Raw genomic sequence first — 19,793 nt, forward strand, 5'->3', positions numbered from 1 at the left:
TGTCTTAATTCTTGAGATAATTTCCCTGCAGTTCTCCAAATTTAAAAAATTCATTTGTAACTTTTATTTCTTAAAGGTACCAGCTACTCATTCTTGCCTTCGTTACTAGTTACTGATTTCTAGATTAGATTATGTCACTGCTATGAATTATAAGCAAAAAAAAAATTTTTTTTTACTTTTTTTAGGGAGAAGGTTCATAATCCATTAGCTTTTAAAAGAGATTTATAAATCAAAGAAATTTGCCTCGAGAGATTGCAGGGTAGTATGTTTGAAAATCAGTCAAAATACACTGTTACGCTGTTTTTTTATAGGATTTTTCATCTTAAAAAAAGCCTGATTATTTATGTCTGCTGAATTAGCAGTGTCTGTTTCTATACTGAAAGCTTATTCTAAGATTAATACTTCATTTATTTTAGGTAAAATGTTCTGAAATTTATAGATTCTAAAAGCACAGCTTTTTGTTTATAGACCAAATTAAAGCCTGCAAACATTTATTTTATCACAAGAAGTGAAGCACATGGGTTTAGTTTATGTAGTACACTAAGTAGTTCATAGTGTCACAGATTTTATGATGTGGCTTATCGTAGTTTTTTTATTTTAATGGCAAAAGATCAACCTTTATTGGCTTTCTTGGAAGTGATACTAAAATTATTGGTATAGCCAGGCTCTCCTAAGTATGAAAAACAAAGCAAAACTCCCTGTTGAATTCTTCCTTGCCATTGTGATTTGTGTTGTAATTCAGTTCTACTGTGTTTTATTCTCAAATATGTATGTACCTATTCCTGCACATATAGATGCTATGTAACTTTATCATCATGTGTATCCCACAAACTGTATGCTCAAGGCATTGTTCTTAGTTCTGTGGTGGGATAGCAAGATGAGCAGCTCAGTCCCTGGCCTGGGGAAGCCTGATAGGGGAGGCATGGGGAGACCATGAGGCAATTCAGAGTTGTGGTAAGGAAGACATGCACTTCTCTCAAGTAGTAAGTGAGTAATCAAGGGAGGAAGCTGATTTGGGCTGAAACTTGAAAGAAGAGATGGGCTAGGTTTGTGGGCAAAACCACAGGAGAAGGACATTTCTGCCAAAGGAATGGGCAGTGTCATGGCAGCCAAAGAGTACTGAGAGCAGGGAGGGTGATCTGTTGCAGCAAGAGTAGAGGAGGTTGAGCAAGTGAGATTGTAAAGGCAGGTGTTTCGGATACATAATGGTTTTGGGTTTTTTGGCCAGTTGAATTGCTTTAGTACAGGTGGTTTTAATATATATTTATCCTATTGGATTATCTTAAGTCACCTTTGTTGTTGTTCAGCTCCTCAGTCGTGTCTAACTCTTTTTTCAGCCCCATGGACTCCAGCACACTAGGCTTCCCTGTCCGTCACTGTCTCCTGGAGTTTGCTCAAACTCATGTCTGTTGAGTCGATGATGGCATCTAACCATCTCATCCTCTGTCACCCCCTTCTCCTCCTGCCTTCAATCTTTCCCAGCATCGGGTTCTTTTCCAGTGAGTTGGCTCTTCACAGCAGATGGCCAAAGTATTGGAGCTTCAGGTTTGAGCATCAGTCCTTGCAATGAATATTCAGTGTTGATTTCCCTCAGGATTGACTGGGTTTATCTCCAAGGGACTCTAAAGAGTCTTGGCCAGTACCACAATTTGAAAGCATCAATGAAAGGATGCTTGCTACTCAGAAGGAAAGCTATGACAAACCTAGACAATGTATTAAAAAGCAGAGACATCACTTTGCCGACAAAGGTCCATCTAGCCAAACTATGTAGTCATGTACAGATGTGAGAGTTGGACCATAAAGAAGACTGAACACTGGAGAACTGATGCTTTCAAAATGAATCGACCAGGACAATATTAATGCAGAAACCAAAATATAGCCCTATGTATAATTTTTAAAAATTTCTGGAAATTCCCTGGTGGTCCAGTGGTTAGGACTCTGTGGCTTCCACTGCAAGGGGCATAGGTTGGACCCCTGGTTGTTAATACACCATTTTCCGTAGATTTATTTACCCTTCAACTCCTAGAATCAGATATTTAACCCCTTCAGTATTAAATCACCCTTGTGGGCTTTTCCCATGAGGAGCTGTCACCTGATAAAAGCTAAATGAATGAATGAAGAAAAGAAGGGAAGAGAAAATATATTTAGAGAAAACTGAGATTAGAGACCTCTGTGAGAGTGATGACAGGACTCACCACAAAAAAATTAAGAGGAGAGAACCAGGGAGGGGGAAGTAAAGACTAGCAACAGGAATAATCTGATTTACTATTTCCCAAAGGTACATGTGTGTAAGTTTGTGTGTGTTGGGTGTGTACACATCCTAGTAGTGAAAGCTCTCCATTGAAGTACAGTGTTTAGTTACTCCATATATGCTCATTTTAGATTTTAAAAATTAAATGTTGAAATGTTTTTAATATTTGATACTGCGGTTCATTTGGCTGTGGTATCAGAGAGTCATGTATAACATATGGTCCATAATGGTGTTCAAAGGGTTGGAGTTCTGCAGAGCGACAGTGGCATGCCCATTCACTCATTCTGTTTCTGAAAATTGCCATGTATGGGGGCTTATTACTATAAGTTTACTTGTGTTTGATTATATAGATTTGTGGATTATATTATTCAGTTTTAACCAAACCCCATAAAATAGACCAATAATGTGAAGATTCCTACAAAGAAACAGAATATCAGAAACATGAACAAGAATAGGAAACAAGAAAATGGTAGGGCAGGTACTTAAACAGTTAGAATAAGCTTTCCAGCTTCCCTGATCTAATCATTTTAGAAGGTGGATGAAAAAATCAGAGATTCTCAAGAAACACATTTGACATATAGTACTGATTTCACTGTTAGTACTGATGAACTTTACTGTTAAGGATCTAGAATGTTGTATGAAGTTCAGTAGCATATATTAGTTATTTATAAATAACTAGAATGGAGAAGGCGATGGCACCCCACTCCAGTACTCTTGCCTGGAAAATCCCATGGACGGAGGACCCTGGTGGGCTGCAGTCCATGGGGTCGCGAAGAGTCGGAGACGACTGAGCGATTTCACTTTCACTTTTCACTTTCATGCATTGGAGAAAGAAATGGCAACTCAGTCCAGTGTTCTTGCCTGGAGAATCCCAGGGACGGGGGAGCCTGGTGGGCTGCCGTCTATGGGGTCACACACAGTCAGACACGACTGAAGTGACTTAGCAGCAGCAGCAGAATGAATGTATGCCAGTCTACATAGCTTAGAGCTCAAAAATTCACAAAAACTTGTATAGTAAAATAATTGATGTCCATAATAAATGACACTGAGGTAGACAGAACCTAGCAGTAATCTAGTTTTTGTTTGGATTCAATCACGATGTCTATAGAACATTTTCCCCAGTAGGTGTTAGTAAAGATCTACTGAATAGCTCAGTGTTTTGTGCCAGAAAGCCTTGAGGCTCACTTAGCTGTCTTGAAGCACAAGAAGCCGGTGAAATATCATATGTTGATATAACCGTTTATAATTTCACTTATAAATGTGTGGTGTGTTTAATAAATATTATTTTAATTCCTAGATCTTCTTACAGCTCAGCTACGTGAAAAGTTGTATAATAGCACTGAAGTTATTTAGTGTGGCCTTGGTAATCAGCAGAATGAGGGTTTCAGTCAATTGAAGATAAAATCAGAGAGGAGCACATTTCAAGGGATTGCATTTTTTCTGCAATATTTGGTGTATTTGCCAGGTTATTATCTTTTTAGTGTTACTGGCTTAACACTTTTTGGCGTATGAAGAAAATCTCTTGCATGCCTTCATGTGGCATCAGCTTGTACTCTTATAGAAAGGTGCACTCTGCTTGCCCACGGTGGGAACCGCACTGGTCAGTGTCCCACCCGAAAGCCGCCACTCTGAAAGGGTGTGTGAAAAACCACTGTGTATTTGCAGAAAATGGACTTGAAAAATAATGTGCTGTGCCCCAGCAATTGAGAAGACTGGGTAAACTCTGTAGAATAGAAAGTCTGAAGGGATTTCCAGTTTAGTACATTTTGATTGAAATTGCTTCAAAACCAGTCATGTTTTCTCTTAGTCATTAAACAGAATATGTAACATATAAGTTTATAGTGTTTTTCATGGCTCATGATGGTAGATTAGGAACCTGCCATACTGAGCCCAGTAGTGGTAATATTTGCGTGAGTTGAGTTGAATGGCGGTGAGTGCCTCCTTTATGCAAATTCATCTCTTGAGCCTCATTTTGTTCATTGTGTCAACTTTTTAGAAGTGTTGTAATGATTCAGTGCCTGCTGTGTACTACATGCTCAAAAGTTGCTGCTGTTTATGACAACAGTTGCTTAGGGAGAGAAACATACTCTCTGGTGGGGGCCTTAAAGGTATAGAGATAGTATGTCCTTCCTGTAAAATTTGGAATGAGAAATCTTTTCAGCAGAATGTGTTTTAGGATGCACTGAATATTTTACTTTCCTTTTTCCTCAGCATCAGCAACAGCAACTTGTGATTGGCGGTACCAGATACTCAGTTGTACATCCCCACATCAATGCACTGCCAATGGTAAGAATTTCTCCTTTTTCTTTTGTCAGAGATTGTCTTAATTGCTCTTTTTATTATTCTCTTATTTTTAAGAACCTGTTAAAAATTTGTAAGTTTTCCACAATTTGACAAAATTCATTTGTTCCCAAACTGAAGAACTGTTTTTTAAAATATGTAATTTAAGGTACTTAGAAAATAATGTTTAAGTATTTATTTACTTTTTAAGGCAGAACACTTGATTTGAAGATTTCCATTGTCTTTGCTGTGGTTATCAGAATGAAGAGTACTAAACTCAAGTTACAGAGGCAGTAATAGCTCTTGTGTTTTTGTCCATCATTTACTGAAATAGTCATCTCACATTTCTCATAATATTTATAGTTAATGGGCAGTTAAATGGCTAAAATTCTACTTGTCTTTAGTAAGTAGATAATTATTAGGAGAAGCATTCTTATTTATTTAACAAGATTGTTTAGAATCTTTTCTCTGTGGAATGAAAATCTGTCCACTGTGTGATAGAGCAAAAGACCACTAGACTGTGGGGATTGGGATTCGCTCTCTGCTGCGTATGTCTTGTGTGACTTTTGGCAGAAGCACTCTTAAAAAGGTGATAGCACTGGACTAAATTTCTCATGTTCATTCTAGCTAGGCTTAGTGATCTCATCACTGTTACTTAGAAATCAGAGTGATTTTCACCTTACAAAAAGTAATTCCTAACATAAGTGAAATGGCTCTGTATTTGGGGGATCAGGAAATAGAATGAATTATGAATTTTTATTTATTTTTTAAAGGATTAATGTCTTAGAACAATGTTTTCTATAGTGCATTATCAAAACTTTTAATTATTTTTACTTAGTCAAATTTTCATTTTAAATATTAAATTAGGGAGCTATAGATTAAGTTTTATGGAACTTGGTGGGAAATTATAGATGCATCTGTCTGAAATAAAAAATACTAAAAATTAACTAGAACCAGAATGAGTGAGAGCGATACGAAAGTTATCTGTGGAAATATTTCTAGGAAATGATTCATTTTAAAGATGGACTTGTCAGTGTGTGAGATTTCCTCTGCCTGAGCTATCTTCTGTATTCTTACTGCTGATGAGAAAATGACCTCTCCCTATCTCCAGTCTCCCCTTTCCCATTCTCCTTCCCCTCAGTAGGTAATGGGGAATGTTGGGGGAAAAAAGGATTTTTGTTCTGTCTCTACCTAGCACGAAGGATGACATGGTTGTTCATTCATATATGAAATATTTATGGGTTCTTTATGGTACTTGGGTGATTCATTAACCATCATTAAATCTTCTATTTCTTCTGGAGCACTACAGTTTCTCACATAAACAGCTCATCAAGCATTTTGAGTAACTAACTGTTTTGTTTGAAGTTCACTTTTGAAACCTGTGCATTTTTCTTGGTTGTTGGAGTCTTAGCTATTTGTGGCATGTCTCCCCCAAGAAATAAGTTGCACAGACCTGTTGGATGTCTGAGAGCCAATTGTGATGCAACTGGTTCTCTCTTCTAAGCGCCTACCTTCAAGTGACTTTGTAATGTACCTCTCACATAGCCTGTGTGTTGTTTTGTTTGGGAAACAGCTTGTAGACTGTATTTTAAATTCGGCTATCTCAAGCACATTTGCCAATTTTTTGAAAAATCCCTGAAGTCATTTTTACGTATGGCTTATGCTTTACCTCTTTTTATCTTTCTAATATGTTTGTCTTGATTGCATCCTTATGCCTCTCTTTCCCTTGACTTTTTAAAAAAAATAAATCAGTAGTTAGATTTAAAAGATTAATCTAATTTTTCTGCATTATTTGGGGATGGGGGTAGGGTGACAGAAGCCGTATGTAGTGAAGCATAAGCTGTAAGTAGCAACCAAATGTAATATATGAATTTTGTTGTCAATCTGTAAAACTTCAAATTAAAAGGATATATGGTGATATTAAGAAATTACTGTCATCACCTTACACTACCCCAAAACCAAATAAACCAACCCCCTAACCCTCACAACAGCCAAAAACTGTCATAGGAAAGTAACAAGTACAGCAAGAATGCAAGGAGATCCAACCAGTCCAACCTAAAGGAAATCAGTCCTGAATATTCATTAGAAGGAGTGATGCTGAAGCTCTAATACTTTGGCCACCTCATTAGAAAAGACCCTGGTGCTGGGAGGGATTGGGGGCAGGAGGAGAAGGGGACAACAGAGGATGAGATGCTGGATGGCATCACTGACTTGATGGACATGAATTGGAGCAAGTTCTGGGAGCTGGTGATGGACAGGGAATCCTGGCGTGCTGCAGTCGGAACATATTGTAGGAGGTACTAAGTAATTTAAGGAGAGGCATATAATATTGATTTGTCTCTATTTGTGACCATTGACGGTCATTACCTAGATCATCTCTCATTATTTATTATCTGTAATATTTCTGTAAAAAGAAACTTCCCTCATTTTAGGTATTTGGTTACTCTGTGGCACAGTTTGCACAGAAACAGCATACCAAATTCTTGATTCTTCCCTTTATTTACCAGTTTTCTATATCTGTAGCTCTATTCCTGTTTTGTACATAAGTTTATCTGCCAATATTTAAAGTGCTAAGTTGTTTCATAGAATGCTGGGAAAAGTAGACCAGAAAGAACTTTTACAAAAAGTGTCTCTCTGAGCTTGTGAATTTAAATAATTTGATTTTTTACTGCATTGTAGTTTTTATCCTTTAGGATACTCAGATTGTCTTAGCCTAGGGAGCCTTTTTAAGTTGACTTCTGAGCGTTTTTGATAGGACTCTGGTCTCTGATAGCTTCCCTGCTTTGTGACATGACAGGGTGTGCCTGAGCTCATCTTCTCCGTGTCCTTCCTCAGTCCTCAACTCAGCTGTGTCTCCAGAAAGTCCAGTTCCTTTTAGTGAGAAGCAGTATGTAGAGCCCCAGTTTTGTGCTGAGGGCATTTGTTGTATTCTGGATATCTATCTGGTGTGTCTGTGATACATCTGATAAAAAGTTTGGATTTTAATTTTTCAAGCTTAAATTCTTTGATTTCAATATTTCCATCCTTTTTCATGCTGAATAATGTCTTTTTCTAATGGTATTTACATAAACATGTTTCTTTTGTATATTTATATTACATATTAGTATAATGCTATATATGGTTTTAACATATAAAACATTAAAACTAAAGTGTGTAAGATATAAATATGTTAATATAAGATATTGTACATAGTATAATTTTTATATTTATAAATATATATTTATATATTTAAACCATTACCACCAATATGATTACTGAAAACAGCAATTTTATTTTTTTTCTTTTGCCCATGTCCCACTGGGGTTTACATTCAAAGTAAATCCATTTATATGATTTTTCCACCAACTTGGTCAGAATCAGGTCCATTTGTTTCATTTTATTTTTAATTCTTAGGGTTTGAAAATACTGATTTAATCTTGTTTATAACTTTATGTAAAACACTGATATTACTTCAAAATGAAGTATGTACTTAGTTTCTTCTCCTTATAGGTAACCAAGTTTAGCTTAGGTTGCTATTTTTAAAAATATAAACAAACCTGTGTGAGTCTGTGTATGTGAGTGTGTGTGTGTGTGTCTAGACACACTCACACACACACACACACGCTTTGTTTTGTATGTATAAGTAGAAGATGAGCTCAGTAACACCCTGTCTTGTCACAAAGCAGGGAAGCTATCAGAGACCAGAGTTCTATCAAAAACGCCCAGAAGTCAACTTAAATGTTTTGTATAGTTTTGTATAGAAGTCCACAGAACATTTGGAGACCACCTTTATAGTACTGTATAGAATGAGTCCTCTGTTTTTATAATAGCTGAGTAGCAGTTCATTACCTAGATGTAGCTTAGCTGTTTCATGAATGAGAGTTTTAGGTATGAGCATAAATGTTCATGTAATTTTGAGGCAGCTTGCCAAATTCTCTTCCTTAGGCTTTATGCCATTCTCTGTTTTTCCCAGTAATGTGTGAAGGTGCCTGTTTTCCCGCTTGTAAATGGTATATAGTCAGAACCTTTGGATATGTACATATTTTATTTCATAGTTGAAAAATGGTGTCTCAATTTAGTTCTGATTTGCATCTCACATGCTTTAGAGCAGTTTGTATGTTTTTTCCTTTGAACTCTTCCAAAGATAAATTCTCATTTTTCAGTAAAAGACTATCCATTTTTGTCGACCAGTCCCTTTAGGCCTTCTCTTTTCTCTTTTTTTGTAATTCTCCAGTCATCGCACTGCTTCTAAAACTTAATTTGGTTTAACAAGATTTTCCTACTAAGAATAAAACCTCACTGACCAGTTGTCAGGTTTGATTTCTGTAGAATCAGACCCTTGATTATAACCATTTTATTTGAAAGCTGAACCCAGAAAGTTCCTGTAAGGAAATAAGAAAAGGAAGATAAGGAGACCAGTACAGGATACAGGTTAATGTTTTAGGCAATTGGAACCATTTCTTGTTGGGACCTTTGGAAGCTGGTGTAGAACATGCCCCTTAGTTCTTCCACTCAGTGGTCACGAAAGGGGCAATTTGTGCAACAGCTACATTCTTTATTGGTGGAGTTATGCTTTGGAAAGGGCAAGACATCAGCTCCTTAGTACTCTCTCCTGACATCACTGTGACCAGATGACCTTCAGGTGTTTGCAGTAAGAAAGTGCCTACTTGCTAAGGAGAACAGTGAGCAGGGCTTGTGGCCTGGGCGCTGCCAGTGCCCACTGGCTGTTGTGTCAGTGGGTATTCTAGTCTACTTGCAACTACATTTCTCAGTGTAAATTAGTTAATCTCATTGATAAATTGCCCTACTGTATTTTGTTAACATCTCTTCTCCTAGAACTTGATTATCCTAAGAGAATTGATAAAAGTAATTTATGACTTGCTCAACTGAGGATAAGACCCCAGAGTTGTAACCCTTTTGAGAGGTAACTCCCCAAGAGCAGTGTGCTGTGTATTGAGGAGCTAACGATCTGTTACTTTTTATTCTCCACTTCTCAAGAATATCATCTATGAAATAATTTGTCTGTTCACTGTAGAAAAGCTCATTATTATTTTCATCCACTAACGTGATTTTGAAGTGGTATTACTAAATGTGGAGATTGAATGGTACTGCCCATATAGACAGGATTGTGCGAAATATTCATTTTATTTTGGTGGAGAGTTTATGTCCCTGAAGAACTAATTTTCAAGTCAATAGTAAGAGAGTTACAGTGAAAAACTCCCTTAGTTTTGTGGATTTTTTTTTTCTTCCCCTTTGAATGGATGAAACTGAAATTAATAGCTACAGGCTGAATTTCTTTCAGAAGTGTCTGTGCTTTTGCATATGTCTGAGCAGGTATCCCTTTGAAAAACGTATGATTTATTTTCTGTAAAAGCAAAATAAATGATAAACTCAGAAAAGCAGAGCACATGCACATTGGAGTTGTATGTTTTTTTTTTTATAAGATTCTTTTTGATATGGACCATTTTTAAACTCTTTATTGAATTTGTTACACTATTGTTACACTATTCTGTTTTATATTTGGGGTTTTTGACCACAAGATATGTGGGGTCTTGCTATAGCCCGCCAGGCTGCTGTGTACATAGAATTCTCCAGGCAAGAATACTTCAGTGGGTTGCCATTTTCTTCTCCAGGGGATCTTCTGACCCAGGAAGCAAACCCCAATTCCAGGCAGATTCTATACCATCTGAGCCACCAGGGAACTCGACAGTTTTCTAAAAGGAGAGATGAAGGAGAAGAAAAGAATATGTGTGTGTGTGTGTATGTGTGTGTGTGTGTGTATGTGTATAGCTTCCCTTGTAGCTCAGTTGGTAAAGAATCTGCCTGCAGTGCAGGAGACCCCTGGGTTCGATCCCTGGGTTGGGAGGATCCCCTGAAGAAAGAAATGGCAACCCACTCCAGTATCCTTGCCTGGAAAATCTCATGGACAGAGGAGCCTGGTGGGCTGCAGTCCATGGGGTCGCAAAGAGTTGGGCACAACTGAGCAACTAACACTTATCTCCCTGACCAGGGATGCACCCTGATTGGAAGGCAAAATCTTAACCACTGGACCACCAGGGAAGTCCCTGGAGTTGGGTTTAACTGAATGCCTTTATCTTTACCATTAGATGTTTGTTGTGTGATGTGAGGCTGATATGACTGACCAAGATGAAACCTGAGTGATTGTGGCATCATTTAGAAGGCAAAGAAAGTGTAGATTCTTACATGGATTTAATCCTTATATTAAATGTAATAGTTGACTTGTTATGGTGAAATAGTTAAACTTGTTATGGTGAGTAGCTGTATGGTGTAATAATTAACTTGTTATGGTGAGTAGCAATTTAAAAATTGATCTTCATATGTCATATAATCTTGGCCTCTGTTCTACAATTTCTTAGTATGAGGCACCATGCAACCAAAAATAAAATATGGCTCTTTATGTCTCAAGGAGCCCAAAATAAAGTTTTTCCAACTTCTCACGCTGACTATACTATGTTAAATTCAGTCTTAATAGGATTGGACACATTTAGGATTGGGCTGTGCTGTGCTTGGCTTACTCAGTCTTGTCTGACTTTTTGCGACCCTTTGGACAGTAGCTCACTAGGCTCCTCTATCCATGGGATTCTCTGGGCAAGAATATGGGAGTGGATTGCCAATTTGTTCTCCCAGAGATCTTCCCTATCTAGAGATCAAACCTGCATCTCCTGATTAGAATTGGGCTCCTGGTCCAATACTAGCAATATAGCCGAATTTGAAACTACAAACCATATTTCATGGATGTATTGAAGCCATTTAGAATCTTCTTTTCCTTGCTTTCTTTCATTAATCCATCCATCTTTCCAGGGGATAATACTGCTTTTAAAAAACATTTGTGTTTTAGTTTTTTGTTCCAAAGAAAAACTAACATACTGAAGTTTGAGAGGTAAAAGACAGAAACTGCCAAAGTTAACAGATACTGTTTGTTTTCTTCTTCACGTTCTGTCCTTTTCTGCAAGCTAGTTAGTTTCAGTCATTTCTTTGGTTTTTCTCCCGATTCTTTTAAACGGAATTTCTTCACAATGTCTATTTTTTCTCCTATGCTATGATTACTATTTCCTCCTGTTAGGAGGATCTGTTTTTTTAAAAAGATGCTAGTGTTCTTATTTTTCTACCTACTTTCTCTCTATAAAAGACCATCTCACTTGACGTTCATTTCCAGTTAAATTTGAGTGGAATCATGTGAGTTCATTGTAATCTGATATTTTTAAAAAATGACTCAATGTAGGGGTTTATGAGTTTACAACAAATCACAGAGATATATTTTAAATATGTAGGAGACACCAAGACATTTTGATTAGCTTACAGTTTTTTGACACATAAGAAAATGTAAATTAAAATCAGACCAACAATGGAAAGATGAGTGAATGTTCTGAAAGAGAGTAGATAGATATTTAAATATCTGTATAACTGTGAGTCTGTTACCATCTCTCTTTTTTAGGTGAGGAAACCATTTTTCCTGTTCATAATGGCTTAGATAATAAATTGTAAAGTCTGAAGTCTGAACCAAGTCTTTTCCCACAGTTTTTTCCTCTGTTTAGAGAACGTGTCTGTATTTCTGTTCTGAGATGGAAATGATAGGGACTGTGGCATGATGGAATTGGAGTGGAATTCTGGGTTCTCACAGAGATTGTGTGTTGCCTTTTATATTACATGAGGGACAGTTAAGGAATGAAATTGTTGTAGAGGCCTTTTAAAAAAATTATATTTGCATTTGCAAATTTTCTTAAGCTTTTTGTTATTTTCTGGCTTCACTTGTGGCTCAGCTGGTAAAGAATCTGCCTGCAATGCTGGAGACCTGGGTTCAATCCCTGGGTTAGGAAGATCCCCTGAAGAAGGGAAAGGCTACCCACCCCAGTATAATGGCCTGGAGATTTCCAAGGACTGTATAGTCCATGGCGTCACAAAGAGTCAGACAGGACTGAGCGACTTTCATTTGTTTCTGGCAGACAGGGCAAATTGTTGTTTTCATTGGAAGGGGGGATTTGATATTTTGCCTGAAATTTCAGAAGCTAAGTATCACAGTGAAGCATCTGAATTGAATATTGTGTACTTTTTAAACACATTTTGTGTTTCCGTCACCAATCTTTTAATTAATTTGATGGAGGAATGTTTTTGTTTCATAAAGTCTTTTAATGTATTCCTTGTACACTTTCTCCCCTCAGTTGCAAGTAGGATAGAATCAGCATTGGTTTTTCATAGAAATAAATAGTTAATTCATTTATTTTGAAATGATCCATAAGTCATTTGTCTACTTCCCCCCCCCCCCCCCCCCCACCTTTTATTGAAGTTTCTACCTGTAGTAGGGATGGAAATTTATTTCAAAACCAGGCTTTCTCTGATTTGTCCTTCTGCCTGTAACAGAACAGGTCTCATAACCGTCAGTGGTATAGTGTGTGTGTGTGTGTGTGTGTGTGTGTGTGTGTGTGTGGCAGACAGGTAACTCATCGTGACACCTTGGTCTTGTTTACTGTCACCTCGCCTCTCCCCGCCCTCCCGCCCCCACGTCCCCACCTGCACTGGGTGGCGTGGTAGCCACTAGCGATGTGTGACTGGTGAGCACTTGAAAAAATGACTAGTTGTAATTCAAATATGCTGTAAATATAAAATGTACACTAGATTTTGAAGAGTTGTTTTTGTTTTTTAAGTGAAATCTTAGTCTTGCTTGAATCTCAAGAGATGATATTGTTTGGGTATATTGGATTAAATAAAAATAGACTATTAGAGTCAATTGCCACCTTAAAAACTCTTTTTTTTCCTCATGAGTCTACTAGAAACTGACAAACCTTTGGTTAGCATTGTGTGTCTGTTGACAGTGTTCTGTACCTTGCTGATCACAGCTACCTGATTTAAAGATTCTCCTTGTCTGCCAGAAACAAGTAACTAGAGCAGTGAGAAACTTCAGGGCCGTGCAGAGCATGTGGGCTGCTGTCTGCAGCCGCGTGCCGTCTCAGCACCCAAAGCGCCCTCCCCTGGGGCCGCGGCTGGGTGCTGCACACCCGCCCAGCTCTGCTGTCCATGAGGAAATTCTCAGAAAAACATGAATGGATAACAATAGAAAGCAGTGATGGAACAGTAGGAAATAGCAATTTTGCACGGGAAGCTTTTGGGAGATATTGTTTACTGTAATCTACCTGAAGTTGGGGTAAAATTGAACAGACAAGGAGTCTGGTGCTTTGGGAAGCGTGAAAGCTGCTAGTGAACTCTGTTCTCCTCTGTCAGGAAAAGTAACTGAAATTAATAAAGCTCCAGCAGAAAATCCAGGACTTGTCAACAAATCTTATTATGAAGGTGGTTAGCTAATCAGGATGACACTCAGTAACCCTTCAGAACTAGATGAGTGAGTAAAGAAGCATATGAGAAGTACATATAGTCTATTGGGGAGTGAAAATGGAACCCCTAAGTAAACTAGTTTGAAACAACTTAAAAAAAAAAATTAAGATCTGGGGAAACTGGAATGACCCTCAGAAAGTTCCTAAAATTAGATCATGGGACGACATCACAAAGCTTAAGTTGTCGTTATTCATTTGTAAACGATGAGGACCTAAATGTTAGAGAAGGGATGCTAATCACTTAGTTTTGGTAGAGCCTATAACTTGAACCAAATCCCCTCATTTGTAGTTGAGTTTTCTTTTAATCTATGTCGTACAAATTTTATAGAATTTGAATATTCTTCAGAGGTGAATCATGAGTGCTTTCACAGGACCTCAAGAGGAGGTAGAAAAATTGTCTTTATCAGTTTCCCTGGTGGCTCTGACAGTAAAGAATCCACCTGCCAATGCAGGAGACTTGAGTTGGATCCCTGGGTCAGGAAGATCCCCTGGAGAAGGAAATGGCAACCCACTCCAGTATTCTTGCCTGGAGAATCCCATAGATAAGACGAGCGTGGTGGGCTGCAGGCCATGGGGTCACAAGGAGTTGGGCACGAATGAGCGACTGACACTTTGAAAGCATTTTTACTAGAGATCTCTAGGTTTTTTCCCCCTCCACTACAGTTAAGAGCTAAAGATACAGACTGTCAGGAGAATTTTCTTTTATTACAGTTAGACTTTTATTCTCATCTATTTATGTTACTCTCTTATTCAGTGTTTGCTCTCTTTTGTGTACACTTGCTTCCTTGTCAAATCACTTGATTTTTCAGTTATAAAGTTTCTATTTGGTTCTTTTTATATTTTCTACTTATGAGTTTTTACCATCATTTCAAGTGCCTACCCTTCCTCTATGGAGAATGGACTATTAAAATAGCTACCTTATCTTTGATAATTCTCACATCTAGATCATCTTGAGATTGACATCTGTTACTGCCTTTTTCTTTGAGAATTAGATTTTCTTGATTCTTTTTATGTTGAGTAACTTTTTTATTGTATCCTTTCAGGAGATTATTATTATTCTGTTTGAAACCAGACAGGTCCAGACTGAACTTTCTGTGTCATGGACAGTGGTTCCACTGTGAGTTCAGTTTTCAACGCCTTTATTCTGCTGCTTTGGATCTCCTCACGTGCACACCTCAGGCTTAGTGTGGGACCCTGACAATAGTTCCTATCGTCAGTTCTCAAAACTTTTGCCTATTTGAGTATGTTTTGCATACACGTCTTGGGATGAACTTGGAACTTGTGTTGGTTCGTATACAGAATTACAGGATCCAGCTCCCAGAGGCCTCTCTTTCTGGTTTAGTTGAGCTCCTTTGGTTCAAAGGGACTGGCTCAGTCGGGGTCTTGAGAGAGAGAAACATGGGAAAGGGGGTTATGTCAATTGCAGTTTTGAATATGTGTACTTTTAAGAATAGTAGGGGGTTAGAATTATCAAAAATGGAGTAGTGGCTCCTGTTGAACAAATCGTCCCACAAGTAGTGACAACCATCTCTGGACAACATGAAAAAAAGTATGAGGACATTGTAGAGCAAACAAATAGAAATAGAAACTGGTTTGGAGTGGCCTTGGGTGAGTTTCCCAAGTTGATGGTGTTCTGCCTGAGAGCAGGCTCCTCTTGGGTGGTTTGAAGTTTTAAACTGGCTTCAGGAATCAGATAGTTGAAAATTACCACAGCAGCTGCAGAGTAGTGGAGCTCAGCAGGAGGAAGAGGGAGGAAGTCTAAGAAAGTAAAGAACCTCAGAGGTCGAGTACCAAATTCTGGGTATAAACTCTGTCAAATACTGGGGCCGACCCCTAAACTTGGAACCAGTTCGGGTATCAGCAAGAGAATAGGGAAACTGTGCTTTATTTGTATCACAGAGTATTACCAACAGTTGAAGGAGAAAACTATTGGTACCTGAAGCAATTTGTACTAAACTCTGAAACATGCTGAGTGAATGTAGTCTTATGTGAAACAGGACATAATGTATGATTCCTTATACAGTGTACTAAAAACAGGCAAATATCTGTTGTGTATTGGGGCTGGGGCGGGACAAAGATAATTATTGTTGGGGGAAAAAATGATTGACAAAGCTTAGAAACGGAAGCATGGCTGCTGGGGATGAGAATTAAGTAAGAAAAGGCATGTGGGAACTTTTTAGGGTGATGGTAGTGTCCTGTTAGGGATTTGAGTTACTTGAGTTTGTGCATTTGTCAAAACTCATTGAATAGTGCACCCATACATATCTATTGTAGTTTGTATGAATTTTTTCTTTAAAAGAAAAATTGTACTAAATACTTTATTATAGTTAATGATAGGCAGTTTGAAGTATATACGGGTATATGTGAGGGAAGTTTACTGATACTTGTAACTTTTTTTGGAAGTGCTTCAGAAATTAAGATTAGTTAATAGACACAGGTGAAACAAATAGAAGAAAGCATTAATTTTAAAGTCTTAGTGATGGCTATGTAAATGTTCTTTGTACACGTCTTTGAGTTTTTCTGAAGGTTTGAAATTTTCATCATGAAATGCTATGAAAGATACTAGTAGGAAGTATATCTCTGCTGTTTGTTTTTGGTGGCTTTCACAAAAATTGGTAGTTCTTTAAATTTGAAAATATTTTAGAGAATTTATCAGTGACATTTTTCTGCCTATGCATTGAGCTCTGAACTGTTTAGGATGTAGAAAAATAGAAGTAGAAATAAACAACGTAAGTGGAAAGACAAAACATACACACAATAATTTGAAGACTTCAGAGTGATAGAGAAAAATCTCACGAAGATCATTTATAATAGTATGATCAGAGTCAAATGTGAATGTGGGAAATGGAATCCCTGGAGTTGCTTATTTTGAGCAAGTTTTGAAAGTGCTCATAGAAGAAACTTTTAGATTCTCTTCCTGTTCTTTTAATTGGCCAATTGTTGATTGCAAAGTATGACTTAGGGCACATTTTTTTAATGTGTTGTATTCATTCTTCAGCAGAGGAATGCTGCATGATTTTAATGCTCGAATTGTTAGCCAGATTGAATGATGAGAATTTATTTTAAAAAATCTGTATTTTAGGAAAATGGTAATTGTATGTTAATAAGTTGTTATATTTAAAAACAGATGATCATAGTTGCTGAATTTTGTAATTCTTTTATAAAGTTTTGAGAGATGAATATAGTGATGTTAAAAATATTAATATACTATCTGGTATTAAATATAAGCATTCTAAACTACTCTTTCATTCTTTATCCTCATCTTACTCTTAGGAAATGTAATCTGATAGACTGAATTTTTTAAGGTATATATTAGAATAAATTATAAGTGGAGAAAAATGAAATAAAAATGAAATACTGAAATATGAATTGTGAGATTTTTTCACCATTAGTTTGATCATGTCTGTTTCTTTCTTTTGACAGTTTTTCTTCCCTTAACCTGAAATGAGAAGTTTGAACAAGATTAAGCACTTATTAAATACATTTACATTTTAGAAAATAAAAAGTTATATATAATTAATTGTGTGTGTATGTATGTATATATATGTGTGTTTGTGTGTGTGTATATATATATATATATATATATATATATAAACTTGTTAGTTTCTCGTGACCAGAAATAGATTTGGACTTATTTTTGGTCTTTTGACTTTTTAATCTTTCCAATTGTATTGCAGTAAAAAAAAGGGACTATTTCCATTATAACTTTCTCAAAGCAAATATGCTGCAAAAATGCAAACAGACAAAAAAGCAAATGTGCTGTTGTTTTGTATGTAGCTTTAGCAATTTATAATTGTTCCTAGAATTTTGTATTATTGGTATCTAAATGAAGCATTTTGGTCTTTGAGAAAATTGTACTGTATACCGACTTACACAAGTGTTAGGAAGAATTACAAATGTGTTTCTGTTCTACAGATAGAAATTTAGTGAGGAACAATCCAGTGGACTTCTTGCCACATACCAACTAGTTATTTAAACATCAAATTTTCATTTAATTCCTGATCTTGGTACCAAGAGAATAGTGTTTTCTGCAGTACAGTCAGTTCTGAATTTTTGAGGAGCTGGTTTACGTCTGTATGATAGTGGCTAAAAATAATGCTGCTTATAGTATCCTATCACTAGTAATTATAATAAAACTAGTAGTTTTATTATTAGTAAATAAGCTTAATGTTTAAGTTTCTCTGAAAAAAGTCATGGAGGAGGGGGGAAATAAGGTAGTTTGAGTAAATGCTGTAAACAGCTTATGCGCAGAATAGTGCACTAAAATATGCTTTCCATATCCATACTGATATCTGCTGTATGCAGTTAACTGTTAGTTTATTTTAATCAGCTCATTAGGATTATAAGTCAAAATACCCACATTAAAATAGAAAATATTTTTAATGTGAAGGAAAGTTTGTTTCACAGGTCACTTGTCTCAGGGGCACATGGATATCACAATTATTTTAAGACTAGCCAAGAACAGATTTCATCACCATCAAGGCTGCTTTATTTTTGCCTTTGTTTCTACCAGCCAGAGAAAAATTTTATTAGTGATTCTGAATAACATATTAAGTGCTGTATTGCCAGTGTGAAATGTTCAAGTGAATGATTAATGGGATTGTGTGTATGCCAAGTTATTTTATAATCACTAGGTGATTTGCATAAAGTAAGTTTTAAAAACAAATTTTTCATAGACTGTTTCATTATATCTTTATATATTTTAAAAGATATATTACATCCTTTAAAAGAATAGATTTTTGATATTAATAGATTCCTGATTGTAGAGATAACGTTTATTGGTCCTCATATAGCTAGAGTTTTAAAAGTCTGCCAGGTGAGATTCATAGTATTAACATAAACGAAAAGTAAATGTAAACTATAGTGTCAGAGGATCTATGAACTTAAAAAATTTATTAGAGCGTAGACCAATCAGTTAATTACCTGTATTTAGGAACCTGCCATTAGGAAACCACAAGTTTTTGAGGCACCAGAGCCTTTCCATTATTTGTTACTGATATATATAGAAGCTTGATTTCTTTCAGTGTAGAAAACTTAAACAAAAAATACTCTTCTCTTTATATTTCTGTTTGTCACTAGTGGTAAAAAAATGTCATTTATTTCAATTAACCTTGTTGTCAAAAGCAGTCAGGTTCTGTTCTGAGAGCTAACAAGAAAAATGTTATGCACAGGGAAGGTACACTCATTAACAAAGAAGGGTATCATAAACATAATTATTGTTTTGTTACAAGTAAAAGTAATTGTCTAATTTTCTCTAATCATTTTTTGTGTCATTTTACACTTTGTTCAGTTACTTAATTGAGAATTGAGATCAGTTATGAGGCATTTTATTACCTAAAGTAATTACTAGCCCAAAGGTATTCCTATACTGTTTTTAAGATTCACTTGAGCAGTCTCATTGGCTAAAGGTGAATTGCTTTTTTGAGGTCATAATTTGGTCACTCACTCCTAATCTGGTTTAGTGATAAGGTTACTTACTAAGGCAGGTATATTGTAAACATTTTAAGAGTTACAAAATCTTAAAAGTTACAATTTTATATCCTAAAAATCTACTTAAAAGTTATGAAAAGATTGCTTACAGCAGTTCAAAATTTATGAAAATCGTTTTCATCCTTGTTTCACCTGCTGTTTGCAGTGTTAACTTCACTGTTAACAGAAGTGCTACATTTTACTGCTTCTTCCTGAACTCATCTATAGACTCTCAGTGTTAAAGCCAGAAGAGCCCTTTCAAGATTATCTAATTCAGCACCCTCATTTTACAGATGAGGAAACTGAGGCCTTGGACTAGAACAGAAGTCTCCTGACTGAGTCCAGGACTCTTTCTGTTACGTCATGCTGCCCGATGTTTGTTTCTGGAACTCAGCAACATCACATACAGGGTGAGCTTTTTTTTTTTTAAACAAACGCACAAAGTGGTTTGCTACTCTCATCAGGTG

At 36.5% G+C, this 19,793-nt stretch overlaps 1 protein-coding gene and 1 pseudogene across 12 annotated transcripts in view; both read left to right on the forward strand.

Annotated features, from left to right (window-relative positions):
• TBL1XR1 (TBL1X receptor 1) overlaps nucleotides 1-19,793 on the forward strand; it is a 179,894-nt gene that overhangs the window by 84,258 nt on the left and 75,843 nt on the right. For 8 of the 12 annotated variants that reach the window (XM_025288195.3, XM_006050981.4, XM_006050980.4 and 5 more), the window contains one exon: nucleotides 4,463-4,537. Coding sequence is in view for 1 of the 12 variants with exons in the window: in XM_044944584.2 (XP_044800519.1) it covers nucleotides 19,700-19,736 (37 nt within the window). In the remaining 11 variants the exon portion in view is untranslated. Of the gene's footprint in view, nucleotides 1-4,462; nucleotides 4,538-19,619; nucleotides 19,737-19,793 lie in introns of all 12 variants that reach the window. The other 4 variants (XM_025288166.3, XM_006050982.4, XM_044944584.2 and 1 more) reach the window with 1 other exon arrangement.
• LOC123332974 lies at nucleotides 4,176-13,913 on the forward strand (annotated as a pseudogene).

The sequence above is a fragment of the Bubalus bubalis genome, chromosome 1 (genome assembly GCF_019923935.1).
Source record: "Bubalus bubalis isolate 160015118507 breed Murrah chromosome 1, NDDB_SH_1, whole genome shotgun sequence".
In the NCBI taxonomy this organism is placed as follows: Eukaryota; Metazoa; Chordata; class Mammalia; order Artiodactyla; family Bovidae; genus Bubalus; species Bubalus bubalis.